Here is a 21,401-nt window from a genome sequence, read left to right on the forward strand (position 1 = left end):
GCATTATGCAATGTCCAGAAGTGTTAAGAATGATTGTGTCACCTCTGAATATGTTAATTTATATTGTGCACTAACCCTCTAATGAGTTGTTTCAAGTTTGGTGTGGAGGAAGTTTTCAAGGATCAAGAGAGGAGTATGATGCAACATGATCAAGCAGAGTGAAAGCTCTAAGCTTGGGGATGCCCCGGTGGTTCACCCCTGCATATATTAAGAAGACTCAAGCGTCTAAGCTTGGGGATGCCCAAGGCATCCCCTTATTCATCGACAACATTATCAGGTTCCTCCCCTGAAACTATATTTTTATTCCATCACATCTTATGTGCTTTTTCTTGGAGCGTCGGTTTGTTTTTGTTTTTTGTTTTGTTTGAATAAAATGGATCCTAACATTCACTTTATGGGAGAGAGACACGCTCCGCTGTAGCATATGGACAAGTATGTCCTTGGTTTCTACTCATAGTATTCATGGCGAAGTTTCTCCTTCGTTAAATTGTTATATGGTTGGAATTGGAAAATGATACATGTAGTAATTGCTATTAATGTCTTGGGTAATGTGATACTTGGCAATTGTTGTGCTCATGATTAAGCTCGTGCATCATATGCTTTGCACCCATTAATGAAGAAATACATAGAGCATGCTAAAATTTGGTTTGCATATTTGGTTTCTCTAAGGTCTAGATAATTTCTAGTATTGAGTTTGAACAACAAGGAAGACGGTGTAGAGTCTTATAATGTTTTCAATATGTCTTTTATGTGAGTTTTGCTGCACCGGTTCATCCTTGTGTTTGTTTCAAATAAGCCTTGCTAGCCTAAACCTTGTATCGAGAGGGAATACTTCTCATGCATCCAAAATACTTGAGCCAACCACTATGCCATTTGTGTCCACCATACCTACCTACTACATGGTATTTTCCGCCATTCCAAAGTATATTGCTTGAGTGCTACCTTTAAAATTCCATCATTCACCTTTGCAATATATAGCTCATGGGACAAATAGCTTAAAAACTATTGTGGTATTGAATATGTAATTATGCACTTTATCTCTTACTAAGTTGCTTGTTGTGCGATAACCATGTTTACTGGGGACGCCATCAACTTTTCATTGTTGAATTTCATGTGAGTTGCTATGCATGTTCGTCTTGTCTGAAGTAAGGGCGATCTACACTGAGTTGAATGGTTTGAGCATGCATATTGTTAGAGAAGAACATTGGGCCGCTAACTAAAGCCATGATCCATGGTGGAAGTTTCAGTTTTGGACAAACATCCTCAAATCTCTAATGAGAAAAGAATTAATTGTTGTTGAATGCTTAAGCATTAAAAGAGGAGTCCATTATCTGTTGTCTATGTTGTCCCGGTATGGATGTCTAAGTTGAGAATAATCAAAAGCGAGAAATCCAAATGCGAGCTTTCTCCTTAGACCTTTGTACAAAGCGGCATAGAGGTACCCCTTTGTGATACTTGGTGAAAGCATATGTATTGCGGTGATAATCCAGGTAGTCCAAGCTAATTAGGACAAGGTGCGGGCACTATTGGTACACTATGCATGAGGCTTGCAACTTATAAGATATAATTTACATGATGCATATGCTTTATTACTACCGTTGACAAAATTGTTTCATGTTTTCAAAATCAAAGCTCTAGCACAAATATAGCAATCGATGCTTTTCCTCTATGGAGGACCATTCTTTTACTTTCAATGTTGAGTCGGTTCACCTATTTCTCTCCACCTCAAGAAGCAAACACTTGTGTGAACTGTGCATTGATTCCTACATACTTGCTTATTGCACTTATTATATTACTCTATGTTGACAATATCCATGAGATATACATGTTACAAGTTGAAAGCAACCGCTGAAACTTAATCTTCTTTTGTGTTGCTTCAATACCTGTACTTTGAATTATTGCTTTATGAGTTAACTCTTATGCAAGACTTATTGATGCTTGTCTTGAAGTGCTATTCATGAAAAGTCTTTGCTTTATGATTCACTTGTTTACTCATGTCATATACATTGTTTTGATCGCTGCATTCACTACATATGCTTTACAAATAGTATGATCAAGATTATGATGGCATGTCACTCCAGAAATTATCTGTGTTATCGTTTTACCTGCTCGGGACGAGCAGAACTAAGCTTGGGGATGCTGATACGTCTCCGACGTATCGATAATTTCTTATGTTCCATGCCACATTATTGATGTTATCTACATGTTTTATGCACACTTTATGTCATATTCGTGCATTTTCTGGAACTAACCTATTAACAAGATGCCGAAGTGCCGATTGCTTTGTTCTGCTGTTTTTGGTTTCAGAAATCCTAGTAAGGAAATATTCTCGGAATTGGACGAAATCAAAGCCCAGGGGCCTATTTTTCCACGAAGCTTCCAGAAGTCCGAAGGAGAGACGAAGAGGGGCCACGAGGGGGCCACACCCTAGGGCGGCGCGGCCCCCCCTTGGCCGCGCGGCCCTGTGGTGTGGGGCCCTCGTGCCGCCTCTTGACCTGCCCTTCCGCCTACAAATAGCCTCCGTGACGAAACCCCCAGTACCGAGAGCCACGATACGGAAAACCTTCCAGAGACGCCGCCAACGCCGATCCCATCTCGGGGGATCCAGGAGATCGCCTCCGGCACCCTGCCGGAGAGGGGAATCATCTCCCGGAGGACTCTACGCCGCCATGGTCGCCTCCGGTGTGATGTGTGAGTAGTCTACCCCTGGACTATGGGTCCATAGCAGTAGCTAGATGGTTGTCTTCTCCCCATTGTGCTATCATTGTCGGATCTTGTGAGCTGCCTAACATGATCAAGATCATCTATCTGTAATTCTATATGTTGCGTTTGTTGGGATCCGATGAATAGAGAATACTTGTTATGTTGATTATCAAAGTTATACCTATGTGTTATTTATGATCTTGCATGCTTTCCGTTACTAGTAGATGCTCTGGCCAAGTAGATGCTTGTAACTCCAAGAGGGAGTACTTATGCTCGATAGTGGGTTCATGCCTGCATTGACACCTGGACGATGTGAGAAAGTTCTAAGGTTGTGTTGTGCTGTTGCCACTAGGGATAAAACATTGATGCTATGTCTAAGGATGTAGTTGTTGATTACATTACGCACCATACTTAATGCAATTGTCTGTTGCTTTGCAACTTAATACTGGAGGGGGTTCGGATGATAACCTGAAGGTGGACTTTTTAGGCATAGATGCAGTTGGATGGCGGTCTATGTACTTTGTCGTAATGCCCAATTAAATCTCACTATAATCATCATGATATGTATGTGCATGGTCATGCTCTCTTTATTTGTCAATTGCCCAACTGTAATTTGTTCACCCAACATGCTGTTTGTCTTATGGGAGAGACACCTCTAGTGAACTGTGGACCCCGGTCCAATTCTCTTTACTGAAATACAATCTACTGCAATACTTGTTCTACTCTTTTCTGCAAACAATCATCTTCCACACAATACGGTTAATCCTTTGTTACAGCAAGCCGGTGAGATTGACAACCTCACTGTTTCGTTGGGGCAAAGTACTTTGGTTGTGTTGTGCAGGTTCCACGTTGGCGCCGGAATCCCTGGTGTTGCGCCGCACTACATCCCGCCGCCATCAACCTTCAACGTGCTTCTTGGCTCCTCCTGGTTCGATAAACCTTGGTTTTTTTCTGAGGGAAAACTTGCTGCTGTGCGCATCATACCTTCCTCTTGGAGTTCCCAACGAACGTGTGAGTTACACGCCATCATCCACCAATCGTGTAACTGTCACCCCTTTTCAAATAATACACTGTGATTTGTGGACGTCTCCTGTTGAGAGTATTTCTGGGTTTAAGTACTACCTTGTTTGTCTTGATGATTTCACTCAGTATGCTTGGGTCTATCCTCTTCGAGCAAAGTCTGAAGTTTTCTCACACTTAGCGTCCCTGCGTTCCTTGGCTCACACCCAGTTTCAAGCATGCCTGCAAGCTATACAATGCGACAATGGTCGTGAGTTCGATAATTCTCTACTTCACACGTTTGCCAAAAATCATGGAATAGCACTCCGCTTTTCATGTCCATATACGTCTCAACAAAACGGTAAAGCAGAAATGATTATTCGCACACTTAACGACATTACGCGCACTCTCCTCATACAAGCTAGCATGCCACCTCGCTTCTGGGTCGAAGCCCTTCATACAGCCGTTCTTCTCCATAATCGGCTTCCATCCAAAGCCATTGCGGGGCGCATTCCTTTCCGCGCCCTTCTTGGTAAGGACCCCTCCTATGCTAGTCTTAGGGTTTTCGGATGTCTGTGTTACCCCAACACCTCGGCTGTTGCACCGCATAAACTTGTTCCTCGCTCCATGCCTTGTGTGTTTCTCGGATATCCGTCGCATCATCTAGGCTATCGCTGCCTCGACAGGTCTACCCAGAAGATCATCATATCTCGTCACGTTGTTTTCGACGAGACGAGCTTTCCCTTCGCTAAAACTGTGTCCTCTCCGTCGTCTACTCCTTCCTCTTCTTCCTCGCATACCTATGAGTTTTTGCAGGTCCCTGAGCAAACGATGGTGCCGACACCATATACCGTGCCTGCCACGGTCGCTCCAGCTGAGCCTCCTGCCGCGCCCCTTGCGGCAGATCGGCCGTCTGCTTCCGGGCAGCCTGTCGCGCCTCGCTTCTCTGCCACGGCAGACGAGCCTGCTGCGTCATCACCTGCGGCGGATCGGCCGTCCGCTGCCAGGCAGCCTGCCGCGCCTGGCTTTTCTGCCACGGCAGCACCCTCCGCTGCAATCTCGCCGCCCGAGCTTGCTGCTCCTGCACCGGTTCGACGACCGCGTGCACCACCGCCACCGCCCTCTCATACCATGGTCACTCGCGCCAAATCAGGGGTTGTGCAGCCCAAGAAGATTTTTGATCTTCACGTCGAAGGTTTATCTCCCATTCCGAAGACATATCGTGCTGCACTCAAGGATCCTAACTGGTGCTCAGCTATGACTGATGAGTACGGTGCTCTGCTCTCGAATAATACTTGGGAGCTTGTTGATCCTCCTCGCAATGCAAACATTGTCACAGGCAAGTGGATCTATCGTCACAAGCTTAAGTCTGATGGTTCTTTGGATCGATACAAAGCTCGTTGGGTTCTGCGAGGATTCACCCAACGTGAAGGGATTGACTTCGATGAAACCTTCAGCCCGGTTGTGAAACCAGCCACTATCCGTACAGTGTTGTCTATTGCCCTGTCTAGCAACTGGCCCATACATCAGCTCGATGTCAAGAATGCTTTTCTCAATGGCACTCTAGTGGAAACAGTCTATGCTCGCCAGCCGTCAGGGTTTGTTGATCCCAACTTCCCTGACAAAGTGTGTCGTCTCAACAAGTCCTTATACGGATTAAAGCAAGCACCTCGGGCATGGTTTCAGCGGTTTGCCACCTACATCACATCTCTTGGGTTCATTGGCTCCAAGTCCGACAGTAGCCTGTTCATCTATCGGCGTGGACCAGACACAGCATATCTTTTGCTCTATGTGGACGACATAGTATTGACGGCCTCCTCCTCAGCTCTGCTGGCTAGCTTAATTGCCTCGCTTCAGTCAGAGTTTCGTATGACAGATATGGGAGATCTTCATTACTTTCTCGGCGTCTCCGTCAAGCGCAGCAAGGATTGTCTGTTTCTCTCCCAAGAGAAGTATGCGTTGGAGCTTCTTGAGCGTGCTGGCATGTTGCATTGCAAGTCCATCACCACACCAGTTGATACCGCCTCCAAGTTATCAGCCAAATCAAGTGAACCAGTGGCAGATCCTACAGAGTATCGGAGTCTTGCAGGAGGTCTCCAATACTTGACGTTCACCCGGCCAGACATCTCCTACGCGGTGCAGCAAATCTGTTTACACATGCATGATCCTCGAGCAAATCACCTGCTTCTTGTCAAGCATGTTCTTCGCTACATCCGCGGCACCACAGACTATGGACTGACCTTGTTTCGCCGGAGTTCCAGTAAACTGACGGCCTATTCAGATGCTGATTGGGCGGGATGTCCTGACACTCGACGATCTACCTCTGGATACTGCGTGTTCCTTGGCTCAAATCTCGTGTCATGGTCTGCCAAGCGACAACACACAGTGTCTCGTTCTAGTGCTGAGGCTGAATACCGGGCGGTTGCAAATGTGGTGGCAGAGACTTGTTGGCTTCGCCAGCTTCTTCAGGAGCTTCATCGACCAGTCTCGGGTGCAACTATTGTGTTCTGTGATAATGTTAGTTCAGTCTACATGACACAGAATCCAGTGCACCATCAGCGCACCAAGCATGTGGAGATTGATCTTCATTTCGTGCGAGATCGAGTCACTACAGGCGATGTTAGGGTACTTCATGTGCCGAGTTCTTCACAGTTTGCGGACATCTTCACTAAAGGATTACCATCTCCTCTCTTTTTGGATTTTCGGGACAGTCTCAACGTTCGTAGGACGCCCATTTTCGACTGAGGGAGGGTGTTAGAATATAAACCGTATATGTATTTGTATAGAGATACGGTTGCATATGTGTAATCAAGCTTGTATGTGTCCGTGTCGTATGTGACAAGGACTCTGTCTTGTATTCCCCCTATATATAGATCAATACAAGACACCACAATGTGTGGTTCCTAAACTCTTACACTGTTCATGCATGTAGCCGCTGCAACATTAACTAGGCACCGAAATGAAGCAGAGAATTGCTTTGGTTGGTCGACGGCTTGGAGTGCACCAGTTTGGCAACTTGGTCAGTTTATTTTGTTTCTTGCGAGACGACTCTGGAAGCCTCTTCTGTCTTCTGTAGGATTAGTTTAGTTTCCCTTAATTTTAGCACACACTTCCACTGCACCAGTTTATTAGGCTTACACATAATTTTTTTAGAAATAATCATAAACTTAATTAATAAAATTTAAATTATATATCACACAAAAATTGGAGTCACATATAATTTATATTATATGTCACAAAACACTCTTAGAGAGTTGACATAGCTTAAGCCAACTGCTTCAACGTCAGTGCATACTTAATGTAGCTGTGTGTACATGCATCGTTTCAGTCTAAAACTATATAGCAGTTGAGGTTCCACCAAGGAGAGTGTTCGCTCTTAAGTCGTCGCATCCTGGGTCTAGGTCTTACAAAGTAATTTAAACATAACACGTCTATGTACTGCTGGAACAGTACTAGTATATACATCATATAGTTGACCATGAAATAGTTATTTCTAAGATCGATTCACATCATGAAGTTCCCAGTTCATAGTTGAGACAATAACTCTACAATAATGTGCAGCTACTCGGTATTTGAGAGGATTTGCTATGCTAAGAGATTATAATTTTACGGCAGAAAAAAGGCATTGTTTTCTAGAATAGAGCTAAAAACCATCCCATCTAAATATAAATTCCATCTATGACGAGCTCAGTAGAAATTAGAGAATTAGCTAGAAAATCCTAAAAAAGAAACATTAGACCATCAATTAAAATAATTAAACCAATCTAAAAATCAATGTTACTGTGGTAGGCTCACAATCGATATACCGAGAAACCAAGCAATCATGTCATCATTAAGACGACACCGAGATTTGGTAACACAGTTCGGCAAACTCGTCTACATCTGCGGGACATGACTACATGCACTCCTCCCCATTGATACAGCTGCAACGGCCGCCTTGGTCGCCGACACAAGCCGTTGGCTCCCTTTGCGCTCATGCTGCTATCAAGTCGTCATAGGATACAACTTGTGGTGCTTCTCACATTATATGGAAGGCCTAGGTTACTAATGTCCGACTCGAATACTGCACGTATCATCTCCACACCTATTACAACTCAGAGTCCAAACGTAACCTAACTCATACACAATATTGGACACAAAAACAACAAACTCCACCTTGGCGAATATTCTCCGCCATCTTGGGTTCGTCTAAGTGTCAAACTTCCATGTACTCTAGACTCGAATTGTCTTCTATGAGCTTCGCTGCTACTCCCTGACTCCACGTCATTCCACCTGCAACCGTAATCTCCTCTTTCTGTTCAACACTATCACACACGAACCACTAATCTGCGTGGAATTTATATAACTTGAAGAAATTTCACCGTCGTCCTTGAGTCACCTTGAGTCAAATTCATAGTTCTCTCATCAGCACTTTCGCAGATTCTCTATGGTCAACTCCTATCCATCACTTGATGTCAGTCCCGATAGACCCGGTCGCCAACTCCGAACCTGGTACTCGCCAACACTGCTTTAGCAGCCTTGCACACTTGTCAAACGAACTGTCGAAAATGAGCGCTTATGCCATGGTTCGTCTCTGTGTCCCGTGCTTACCGCTCGCCTCGCCGCTATATATCTCCTCGACGAGCGTCTGCAATCTTGGCCAAGATCAACTTGGTCGCGAACCCACACCACCGCAAGCCCCACTGCAGTCTTACCTGACCGATGCGAAGTTCCACGCATCTCTTGAATCCTGAGCTCCAGTCCGAACAACATGCATCTCGCGTTTGCACTGATTAGGCTTCGATTCTATGGTACTCTGGTACCTTACACTGTAGCCCCTCCATCAGCCGAGTGGAAGCTTAGACTCGCCCCGTTGACTTCAAGCTCTCCTGCGCACCATCTTGAATCAACCCCGCACCATTGCCATGTTGAAACACGCACCCCTTAGGCATGCGCCACATGTTTCCACGCCACAGAATTCATACACCATCAGCCATCACGCTCCTACGTCGTTGTCGCCGATCCTCACCATCTTCCGTATCTATCACACTGTGTCAGACTGTCCAGTTCGACCCAGTCGAACATATCAACAACAATCATGCTCGACCTCGCGGCATATTAGCTCGAACACTGTAGGGCATTACTTGACACCTTTTGGTATGATATTCATGACGCCCTCCAGGCTGCTCTGATACCACTTGTTACTGTCGTAGGCTCACAATCGATCTACCAAGGAACCAAGCAATCACAGCACTAAGACGACACATCGAAATTTGGTAAGCAGTTCGGCAAACTCGCCTACATCTGCGGGGCATGACTACGGAAGCTCCTCCCCATTGATACCGCTGCACCGGCCATCTTGGTTGCCGGCACAAGCCGCTGGCTCCCCTTGGGCACCTGCTAATATCAATTCGTCATAAGTTACAACATGTGGTACCCCTCACATTATATGGGAGGCCTAGGCTAGTAGTACCCGACTCGAACAGTACACGTACACTGGTAGAAAAATAGCCTATAATCCCGGTTGGCAACTGCCATTAATCCCGATTTCGCAACCGGGATTAAATATGCGGAACTAAAGCCCCCCTTTAGTCGTGGTTGCTTACGCCAGCCGTCCGTCGGGGTGGAGGACCTTTAGTCGCGGTTCTTCTGATCACGTGCCTCTTCTTCACCTTCCCCTTTTTCTACTAGTGGTATCATATCCACACCTATTACAACTCAGAGTCCAAACGTAACCCAACTCGTACACAATATTCGACACAAACACAACGATCACAATTGTTGGATCTCTATAACAATCTATTGACATTGAAATCAATAAAATTATCCACCAATGTCATAGATTAAGTTTTCACCGTACCTCTTCACAAAGAAATCTCATGTCTATCTAAACTACTCTAACCTCAAACCTGTGCTGGAAAACATGCATATCCTCCCGCACGCATGTCCCCGCCGCCGCTATTGGGTTTACAGACAAGAAAAGGCAAGGATACAGATGCTTGCTTCTCCGACCTCGGTGCTCTCGGCCAGCTAGCCGAGTCTGATGAGTCTAGCATGCATGGTGGCCTGTTTCAATTATTACCTTGCATGCAGCAAAGTCCAACATGCAGACCGGTGGCCTCATATTTCAAATAGTATCATGCATGTATCGAAGGAGCTAAGTACAAGATTGATGTTGGGTTGGCGAACATATGGCAATTTAGGCCGATATGTAGGTTTAAGCTGTTTTTTTGGACAGGCTGGCCAGACACGGCATTGGTGGTCTAGCCTAGATATGTTTTTTAGGACGCAACCCAAAACCGCTCTCGGCCGCTATATATCTCGTTCGGGGACGTGGATGCAGGTCAAACCCCATCCGCCTTGCCGCCGCTTCTGCTCCCGCCGACGAGAAATCTACCGGGAGCACTCCACTCTCTGGCGAGCAATCCCCTTCCTCCCGCGCGCGTTCGAGCCATGATGTCCGGCGGAGGTTGAGGAGGCCGCGGCGGACGAAGGGTGCGCAGCGCCGAATCCCCTTCCTCTAGCACGCGCAAGCTATTCTCTGCCGAGGAGCTCGAGCGGGACCACCAGGCCTCCAACTCCGCCAACATACGCGGCTCCTACCGCAACCTCCACCAAGGCCTGAAGCCGCCGTGCGCATTCAAGGGGCGATAATCGCGGTTCTACCGCGGTCTGCAGGCGTTGAGGTCCCGCGATCCGCCGCCGCTCCACCAAGAGCGAGCTAGGCGTCGAGTTCTGGCGTTCCGCCGCCGCGCCGCCTCACCTACTACGAGGCGTCAAGCTCGAGCGCCTCGGCCCCGGTGTCGCGGTTCGACCCGAGCGACTACGCGGAGGACGACGACATTCTTAGCCTCGCCGCCAAGCTCGAGCTCGCCGCACCTACGCTGATGGCCGGCAACTTTGTCACCAACTCCGTCCTGGGCACCGTCACGAAGCTGGTGGAGGAGCAGAGCCGCCGCGACGCCGACAAGAAGGCGGAATGGCTCCGCGAGTAGGCCAACCACCTTTGTGGGATCCGTTCCAGGCGTTTGCGGGATCCGCTCTAGGCGTTTTTTGGCCCGGTACCACAAAACGACAATTATTTTGCGGGCCGGACCATTTTTTTACGTATCTACTAGAGAAATTGTTCTACTCCTAATTTAACGGATCCACTTGTTGCAAGTTTCCAACTGCTATTGGCTTGCTTCATCATAGGGCAGTTGGCTTCCGAAGTCGTGGGGTTTGCGTGGACTATGTTTTTATTCCACCTGCTGCGATCAACCAACACTATTTTAACACAGTCATTTATGAGTTGAAAGATAGCTACCATGACGGTTTACATATTCAATCGAAAGGAATACCTGCAAACCTGGTGTAGGTTGATGAGACTTGTGAACAGATTGGTTTTAACTCGATCCGGCTTGGCCGGTGTATTGCTTCTTCAGCCAGAGCATACATGGTACTCAATGATGAAAGAATCGGTTAGTGGGTCAAGAACCAAAGACATAGGATTCAAGTGTTCGACCACATGGGCTCGGCCAAGAATTGCTAGAATCTTTGTTCGGTAGAGCATTAGAGAAAGCAAAATTGTTGGAAATTGAAATTCAGACAAGTGATGAACCGATGTAATCTTGCTCACCTATCATGGTCGCCTCGTGGGCTGGAGGTTTTGTTTAACTTTGTATTTGGTTGTTCCCTTGGTGTTCCTCGGGATGGAGATGTCACAGCTGGAGACAATGTACGCATATTAGTTAATATGACCCACTAAGGTCTTGCTTTACATGATCAATGAATAGCTCGATCTAACGACCTTTGGAAATCGATCGTTCCACTATATAAGACAGGTAGGTGATCACTTCGAGCGTTCATAAGGCACTAGCCTGTCCAATCAATGTCGACCCAATTCTTGCTTCATGTTCTGCTATTGGTGGCAGCGGCAGCCACCACCAAGACGGTCAAGAGCCTCACCGTTGCTCCTGGCTGCCAGGCGAGCTGCGGCGGCGTAGACATCCCCTACCCTTTCGGCATCGGCAGCGGCTGCTCCCGCAAGGGCTTCGAGATCGACTGCATCAACAATGGCCCTGTGCTCGCCGACACGTCCTTCGAGGTGGTGCGCCTTTCAGTGGATCCTGCAGAATTGCTGGTGAGGCTCCCCGTCGGGTTCAAGTGCTACAACGCCTCCGATCCAAGCAACTATGAGGACTCTAGCTATGGTGAGACATTAATAAACAAGGAAGGCGTGTACCGCATCTCCAACACCCACAACATGGTCGTCGTCCTCGGCTGCAACACCTTTGCACAGGCGGCGAGCACCCAGACCGACGGCACCGACTACCCCTATGCCTACTACACGGGGTGCATGTCCTACTGCAACAACTCGGCGAGCGCCCAGGACGGCCAGTGCGCCGGCGTCGGGTGCTGCCATGTCGACATCCCGCCAGGACTCACCGACAACTACTTCAAGTTCACGACCTACGACCACTCCGGTATGATGGACTACAGCCCATGCGACTATGGCTTCCTCGTCGACAGGACCAGCTACACCTTCAAGCGCTCCGACCTCCTCAGGGACCCAAACCGGACCTCGCTGGTGTGGCTAGACTGGGCCATCCGCGACAACGTCACCGTCTCCGGCTCCGGCGACATACTATCGTGCACTGAAGCGGCCAAGACCACCACCCCCAAGTACGCCTGCGTGAGCGAACACAGTAAGTGCGTTGACACCATCAATGGGCCTGGCTACAACTGCAGCTGCTCCGATGGCTACGAGGGCAACGCCTACGTTCCCGGCGGATGCACAAGTAAGTATTGCTACTCCATTTTAACCTCTCTCGACTTCTCATGATTTTTCAGTTGTATACATATGAAGAGTTTGTGTGTTCATATATACTATGAAGAGTTTGTGTGTTCAAAAGTGTCCATATATATGAAGAGTTTGTGTGTTCGTCAGCAGTCAAACGTAGAGAAGTCCACTGAAGGTTTTCTAATGCGAATTACGTCGTGCTTACATCTATGATTTTCTTCCACGTCCTGATGATAATTTTGTGAATTTGCGCGACACAGACATAAATGAATGTGCAAATTCAACCAAGTATCCCTGCAAAGGTGAATGCCAGAACATCGAAGGATCTTACCTATGCACCTGCCCTTCGGGTTACAGGAGCGATGACCCGAGAATCATACCATGTACTCGGAAGTTTCCACTGGTTGCACAAATTTGCATAGGTAAACTCAGACAACTTACTTCTCAATGTGTCTATTTTGCGGACTATCTGTTTCCTAAATATTATTCTTTCTCCATCGCATAAGATTACACACCACAAATAATTAATGTATATATCTAGCCCCTCTGTATTTTGTATTTTGTATACGCACTCAGCGTTTGCATACAAGGTCCAAGGATCTGTCACCTTCTTAACCTTTTTAAACTTAAAGCCCAACTAATCTCCGTCAATCATTGGTTGAGATTTAAATCTTATCTTATCTAATGTGAGGTAATCTGGAATACCTCAAGAAACACACGAATGCAAACGTATGCTTTGGTAGATATAAAATTTATATTTATTCATCAAATTATTAGCTAAGTTATACTCGAAATATGAAGTAACCTTTTCTACAAAAAAGAGGGGAGTCAAGCCCTCATAGAGTCTACCTATGTTGGTGAGTCATGGGTAGAAGGAGAGAGAGGAGTTACGAAGATTTGCATAGGTAACCTCAGACAACTTGTACTTCCCAATGTGTCGATTTTTCTAACTATCTGTTTCCTAAATGTAATAGAAAAAATCTTAACAAACACACGAATGCAATGGTATGCTTTAGTTGACATAAAATTTATATTTGTTTTCTAAATTATTAGCTAAAGTTAGTAATCTTTTTGTTAAGGTTTGTAGCACTTAAAATTAACTTATTATCTTTAACTGAGATATTAGTAACCACAATTTTTAGTTAATGAAATTTATTTCTTTGTCCATGCAGGTACAATAGGTGGTATTCTTGTCATTGTATTTATGGCATTCGTCGTTATTATTCGAAAAGAGAGGCGGAAGACCAAAGAGTTCTATGAGAAAAATGGTGGTCTTACATTAGAGAAAGCAAAAGTTATAAAGCTTTTCAAAAAGGAGGATCTCAAGAAAATTTTGAAGAGTGGTAATATTATCGGAAAAGGTGGCTTTGGTGAAGTTTACAAGGGGCTTGTTGATAATGAACTTGTCGCAGTAAAGAAACCAATTCGTAGCAATGTGCTGGAGAGCACACAATTTGCCAATGAAGTCATCATCCAGTCTCAAGTCATCCACAAGAACATCGTTAAGCTTATAGGCTGTTGCTTAGAAGTGGATACCCCCATGCTAGTGTATGAGTTCATCCCCAAAGGAAGTCTGGATGACATTCTTCACAAGGGTGAAAACAAGGTGCCTCTCAGCTTAGATGTGCGCCTAAGTATTATTAAAGAATCAGCACATGGTCTAGCTTATATGCATTCACAAGCCCACACCAAAATCCTGCATGGTGATGTTAAACCGGCAAATATACTCTTAAATGGAAATTTTGTGCCAAAACTCTCAGACTTTGGCATATCGAGGTTGATTGCAATGGACAAGGAACACACTGCAAACGTCATTGGTGACATGACCTATATGGATCCAGTGTACCTACAGACAGGCCGACTGACAGAAAAAAGTGATGTATACAGTTTTGGGGTTGTCATCTTAGAAGTCATTAGCAGGAAGAAGGCAACTCACAGAGACAATAACAGCTTAGTGGCAAGTTTTCTTGAGTGTCACAAAGAAGGGAAGAAAGCAACTGAGCTGTTTGATCAAGAAATTGCAGCAGCCGAAGATTTGGAGCTTCTTGAAGCCCTGGCTGGAATTGCTGTGGATTGTCTTAACATTGATGTGGATCAAAGACCATCAATGACAGATGTTGTGGCACACCTTGCCACGTTAAATATGTCGCGTATGTTGTAAGTTTCTTTCCTGAGTTGAGTTCAAACATGTGTGCCATGTCCAATAAGATAGACAACTATCATATATCTAGACCTTTGTTGTATTTGCTATTGTCATAAGCTTGGAGGCCATCTTTAGTGCCAGAAATTTTGTAATATTATAGTGAGTGATTATATTTTTTATTCGAACAAATGTATTGATTAAGTAATTAAATTTATGTGTGCTCTTGTTTCGATCTGCTCTTTCTCCTAGGAACCTCAATGTGATAATTTCTGTGTGCTTTTGTTGCCATGACCCTTTTAGGATATATATAGATCTACAAGGAAATAAGATAGATTTAGACTACAATATGATTAGTCCTAATCTAATTCATACATACCCCATAGGGTATTATATACTTCTAACATGGTAACATTCACCAACCACTACTAGGCCAGTTCATTTTTTTCTTTCTTTATACGTACACACACAATGCCAACCAGTGAATGGACCACACATAATGCTTGTGATTAGACTCTAGTGTTGTCAGCAGCCCACCAATCAAACGGCGGGCTCGTGTCATGCATTATTATCTTTGTTTCCTTCGACGTGGTGATGGCAGCTAAAATGGATATATATGAGTTCCTATTTATTAATAATATGACTTGCTATCAAGGACTTACAAGAATTTTTTTTTCAATCTAACTGTTATATTTGTTACAATGGTTTCTTGAGAAAAAATGGGCAGTTCCTTTTTTTCCTTTTTATGTTCTATACTTATGGAATGTAGTATCTGGCCATGCATGTTGCATCAACCAATATGTGGGGATCATCATGGCATCTAATCCTACAGCTTCCATGATTAGACTTCGGTTCTTTTCAGGCTAGTCAGGGAGTAAGGTGGCCTAGTGACTGGTGTAATATGTATACGACACTTGTTGTGAATGTTGGGGCTGGCCTCGGTGACACACGCCGAACCAGCCCTCCGGCGACAAACGCCGCTGCCCTCTCTCTCGCACGGACGGAGGAAGAAAGAAAGAAGAACAGTGGACAACACAGAATTTTGCCGGCCGGCGCAAGGAGCACCGCCGCGGGCGCACGAACGCCCAACTCTCTTTTATTCAGCTGGCTATTACAAATAGAGAGACACACTCCAACACACACCTCGGCAGCCCCGGCGGTCCTCCACGGTGACCTGCCTGCCGGCCACTAAACTTATCGGAGACTACATCTTCTCTATTTGTCCCACACATCTACACTCGATGCATACAAGATATAAATAGCTGCTGACGCTAGGCAACAACCCGGCCGGCTGCTACGCAGTACGCACACGACCAGGAGCCACTAACTAAATCTATGCTTATCCATGCACTAAGCCACCAACAGCTAGCAGACTTGTTCTTCTCCTAGAATATCTGTAAACAGCACACGACCTGGCCGCACCCACACGCGCACGTACACATGCAAACAGCCTCTAGCTATCAAACTTCAAGATTAGTGCTAACAGTGAATACGTGATTTCAGGAGCTGTACAACTTACTATGATTGGGTGTGAGGGTTATATGTTAGGTAGAATGCAACTTTACACTCCTCGTCAGCACTTTGCCTATTATAATGTGCATTGGTAAGGCCTTAGTCATCTTCTTGCGCATATAATTGCGTCTCTCTAGAGATAGCGCAACAACAAATATAAATGACGACGGACTAGAAATCGCATGTCATTGGCTGAAAGATTGCTGACCAAATCGATCGTTCAGCTATAAGACAGTGATCACCTTCAACGTTCATCAGGCATCAGCTGGTCATCCAAGCAATGTCGAGCCCATTATTCTTGCTTCCCGCTCTGCTACTGGCAGTAGCAGCAGCTAGCACCAAGACGGCCGAGAGCCTCACCGTGGCTCCTAACTGCCAGGCGAGCTGCGGCGGCATGGACATCCCTTACCCTTTCGGCATCGGCAGCGGCTGCTCCCGCAAGGGCTTCGAGATCGACTGCATCAAAAACGGCCCTGTGCTCGCCGGCACGTCCTTCGAGGTGGTGCGCCTTTCAGTGGATCCTGCAGAATCCCTAGTGAGGCTCCCCGCGGGTTCAAGTGCTACAACGCCTCTGATCCAAGCAACTATGAGAACTCTAGCTATGGCGAAACATTAATAGACAAGGAAGGCGTGTACCGCATCTCCAACACCCACAATATGGTCGTCGTCGTCGGCTGTAACACCTTTGCACAGGCGGCGAGCACCAAGACGGATGGCACCAACTACCCCTACACCTACTACACAGGGTGCATGTCCTACTGCAAAAACTCGGCGAGCGCCCAGGACGGCCTGTACGTGCGCCGGCGTCGGGTGCTGCCATGTCGATATCCCGCCGGGGCTCACCGACAACTTCTTCAAGTTCACGACGTACGACCACTCCGGTATGATGGACTACAGCCCATGCGACTACGGCTTCCTCGTCGACAGGACCAGGTACACCTTCAAGCGCTCCGACCTCCTCAGGGACCCAAACCGGACATCGCTGGTGTGGCTAGACTGGGCCATCCGCGGTAACAACTCCATCTCCAGCGACATACTATCCTGCACCCAAGCGGCCAAGACCACCACCCCCAAGTACGCCTGCATCAGCAACCACAGTAAGTGCGTTGACAGCACCAATGGGCCTGGCTACAACTGTAGCTGCTCCGATGGCTACGAGGGCAACGCCTACGTTGTCAACGGATGCACGAGTAAGTATTGCTACTCCCTTTTAACCTGTTTCGACTTCTCATGATTTTTCAATCGATGTGGAACTATTTTTTACTGCTAGTTTGTGTGTTCATGAGCAGTCAAACGTAGAGAAATCTGACTGAAGGTTTTCTAACACGAATTACGTCGTGCTTAGAAATATGATTTTCTTCAATGTCCTAATGATAGTATTGTGAATTTGTGCGACACAGATATAAATGAATGTGCAGATTCAACCAAGTATCCCTGCAAAGGTGAATGCGAGAACACCGAAGGATCGTATCTATGCACCTGTCCTTCAGGTTACAGGAGCGATGACGCGAGAATCATACCATGTACTCGAAAGTTTCCACTAGTTGCACAGATTTGCATAGGTAACCTCAGACAACTTCTCAATGTTTTTGCTAACTACTTTATCTCTTTCCTAAATATTATTATTTCTCCATAGCATAAAATTGCACACCACAAAAAATAATGTATAACTGAATGTAGTTCCTCTCTGCATTTTGTATACTGTCTCTGTCTTTGGATACAAGACAACTGCTTCGTATTTCGAGGCAAACTTTGATGGATAATTCAACTAGCAAAATATGAGTTATATGTCACCAAAAGCATACTGTTGGAGACTTCTTTCGGATATGAATGCAGAGAAATTTTAAGATGCTCTCAAAATATTTCTAGATTATCAATTCATTGATCTAACAGGTAGGGTGATGTATTACCTTGTAAGAAACAAAGATGCCGCTTTGACCTCCTCGGTGCTAATGATGTCTTTGCACTCGATCTATTTCACGTAATTAGCAAGAGTTTATGAAAAAATTGTATAGAATAAATTAAAGGAATATGTTTAATGACATTGATAATTCAATACTCCTAGATTGTAACTCAATGTTAAAATTAATTGCTTGAGAGAAAAAATATACTAAACTGTGTGCGAAATACTGTTGTCGTGGAACTGTTCATATTTTTTAGGGTAGGATCTTACCATTAATACCTTCTTAACCTTTTTCAAATTAAAGCCCAACTAACGTCCATTGATAAATGGTTGAGATTTAAACCTTATCCTAATCATGTGAGGTAATCTGGAACATCTTAAGAAACACATGAATGCAATGGTATGCTTTGGTTGTCAAATTATTAGCCAAGTTAGACTCGAAATATGAAGTGACATTGTATACAGAAATGATGCAGTGGGTATTTCAAGCTCTCCTAAGTCTACCTGAGTGTTTGGTGGGTTATGTGTACAAGGAGAGAGGAGTTAGGAAGATTGACCTTAATTAAACAAAGTTTCAATCACCGGATGACAATATCTTATATCATGTAGAATCGCAAATGTGTTGTACATTCAATTTCGGTAACTTAATACTACCTCTGAACCAAAATATAAGGCTTATAAATTCAGTCAAAAATGAAATATTGTGAAGTTTGACTATAAATACGAAGAAAAAATATCAACATCTACGATATTTAATAATTACACCATGAAACTAATTTGAGTGGACACTCTATTGGTATGAATTGTGCATTCTAGATGTTCATTGTTTTGTCTATAAGCTTGGTCAAACATAGGGAACATTGAATTTTGACTAAATTTATACGTCTTTTTTTCTTTAATGGAGGGAGTGTCCTTTTTGTTAAGGTTTGTAACGCTTTAGATTAACTTGCTCTCTTTAACTGAGAGATCAATAATCGCAAATTTTAGTGAATGAAGTTTGTTTATTTATCCATGTAGGTATAATAGGTGGTATTCTTGCCATCGCAATAATGGCATTCATCATTATTATTGAAAAGAGAGGCGGAAGACCAAAGAGTTTTATGAGAAAAATGGTGGTCATACCTTGGAGAAGGCAAAAGTTATAAAGCTTTTCAAAAAGGAGGAGCTCAAGAAAATATTGAAGAGTGGTAATATAATCGGAAAAGGTGGCTTCGGTGAAGTCTACAAGGGGCTTGTTGATAATGAACTTGTCGCAGTAAAGAAACCAATTCGCATCAATGTGATGGAGAGCACGCAGTTTGCAAATGAAGTCATCATCCAGTCTCAAGTCATCCACAAGAACATCGTTAAGCTCATAGGTTGTTGCTTAGAAGTGGATACCCCAATGCTAGTGTATGAGTTCATCCCCAAAGGAAGCCTGGATGACATTCTTCACAAGGGTGACAACAAGGTGCCTCTCAGCTGAGATGTGCGTCTAAGTATTATTAAAGAAGCAGCACATGGTCTAGCTTATATGCATTCGCAACCCCACACCAAAATCCTACACGGTGATGTTAAACGAGCAAATATACTCTTGAATGGAAATTTTGTGCCAAAGCTCTCAGACTTTGGCATATCGAGGTTGATTGCAATAGATAAGGATCACACCGCAAACGTCATTGGTGACATGACTTATATGGATCCATTCTACCTACAAACAGGCCGATCGACCGAAAAAAGTGATGTCTACAGTTTTGGGGTTGTCATCTTAGAAGTCATTAGCAGAAAGAAGGCCACTCACAGAGACAATAACAGTTTAGTGGCGAGTTTTCTTGAATGTCGCAAAGAAGGGAAGAAAGCAACGGAGTTGTTTGATCAGGAAATTGCAGCAACAGAAGATTTGGAGCTCCTTGAGGCCCTGGCAGGGATTGCTGTGGAATGTCTTAATATTGATGTGGATCCCAGACCATCAATGACAGATGTTGTGGCACACCTTGCCACATTAAATAGATCTTTGATATAAGTTGCTTTCCTGAGTTGGCTTAGGGTAGTTGGGTTTGATCAGATGGTCAAGGGGAAAATCGACCATTGTATCCATGCGCTGGGGCCGCATCGCTGCAGCGTGGATCTCTGGCAATGTATTGCCAGATGCCTTAGACAACATCTCCGGGGGTGGGGTGCGAACCTTGGCAAGCTGCGCCGTCAGGCGAGGGATGACCTCATTTCCTAGATCCAGGAGTTGGATAGGACAGCGGACTCGACAGGGCTTGACGGCGATGGTTGGGCCCTTCATTATTTTCTCGAAGACCAAGTAGTCAACCTGGATGGGATGGAAGAGGAGTACTGGCATCAGCGGAGTAGACTTCAGTGGAGCCTCAAGGGGGAATCCTGCACTGCCTACTTCCACGCCTTTGCCAACGGGAGGCGAAGGAAGTGTATGATCCCCAGACTCATCTCGGGGGAGGGGGAACTTACCACCCAAGAAGATATGATGGGTCATGTCTACCATTTCTACCATGGTCTGATGGGCACGGTGGGGGAGGAGAGGGCCTTCTCCCTTGCACCTAACCTCTGGCCGGTGGACCAAAGGATAGGCGAGGAAGAGAACAGGGCTCTCGAGCTTACCTTCACTGGGGAGGAGCTGGATGAGGTCCTGGCTGGCATGAAACCTGACTCGGCCCCAGGCCCTGACGGCCTTCCTGTGCTCTTCTTTAAGAGGTTCTGGGGAACGCTTAAGGCTCCTATCCTTCAGATGCTCAATGACTTTGTCCTAGGGAGGATCGATGTAAGCGCGCCTTAATTATGGAGTTATCTCCCTCATTCCTAAATCTCAGGGCGTCGACAATATCAAGCAGTTTATTCCATGAAAATATCTAGTCAAAAGCTCTAAAATTAGCTAGAATATTCTTGAGTACAGATTTCTTATTCTTAAGTGTATGTTGTCAGTTTTAGTGATTCCTTTTGATTATGCACCAGAGTGATTTGAGGATATATTGTATTATATGATCTGACAAGGGCAAAGGTTTCAACTTTTTGGGTACTTTATGTTGCAATTCGTAGGATCACACATAATTTGTTCTTTCTGATTTGGCTGGGAACAGATGTGATGTTCTTGAACTTTCCTTGCTGAAGAGATGAACTTTCCTTGCTGAAGAGATGCATATGCTGGCCGTGCACTTCAACGGCATTTAATTGTGAGCTGCCCTTTTCGAAAATACAATCTGAGCAATTCTCAAGTTGAATAAGATGTGGTTTCTTAGCAATAGATGGATATGAGGGATGTATTTGAGAATCCTTGGCCTTGTTGATTTATCATGGGTCTCCTGGGATAAAATATGAAGAGCCTCCACTTACCTTGATTTAATTTAAGAGAGGGGATTTGGTGACTAGGTGTACACGTGAGC

General features: G+C 45.2%; 1 protein-coding gene and 1 pseudogene across 1 annotated transcript; both read left to right on the plus strand.

The window, feature by feature from the left end:
• Positions 1-11,785: 11,785 nt before the first annotated feature.
• On the plus strand, positions 11,786-14,788 carry LOC127329057 (wall-associated receptor kinase 2). The gene is made up of 3 exons (XM_051355606.2): positions 11,786-12,461; positions 12,724-12,885; positions 13,636-14,788. Exons 1-3 carry the CDS (start codon positions 11,927-11,929, stop codon positions 14,622-14,624), a joined length of 1,686 nt encoding a protein of 561 aa, XP_051211566.2. The 5' UTR covers positions 11,786-11,926; the 3' UTR covers positions 14,625-14,788.
• A 1,607-nt stretch (positions 14,789-16,395) lies between these two features.
• Positions 16,396-20,065, plus strand: LOC127329064 (wall-associated receptor kinase 2-like; annotated as a pseudogene).
• Positions 20,066-21,401: the final 1,336 nt, after the last annotated feature.

The sequence above is a fragment of the Lolium perenne genome, chromosome 1 (genome assembly GCF_019359855.2).
Source record: "Lolium perenne isolate Kyuss_39 chromosome 1, Kyuss_2.0, whole genome shotgun sequence".
In the NCBI taxonomy this organism is placed as follows: domain Eukaryota; kingdom Viridiplantae; phylum Streptophyta; class Magnoliopsida; order Poales; family Poaceae; genus Lolium; species Lolium perenne.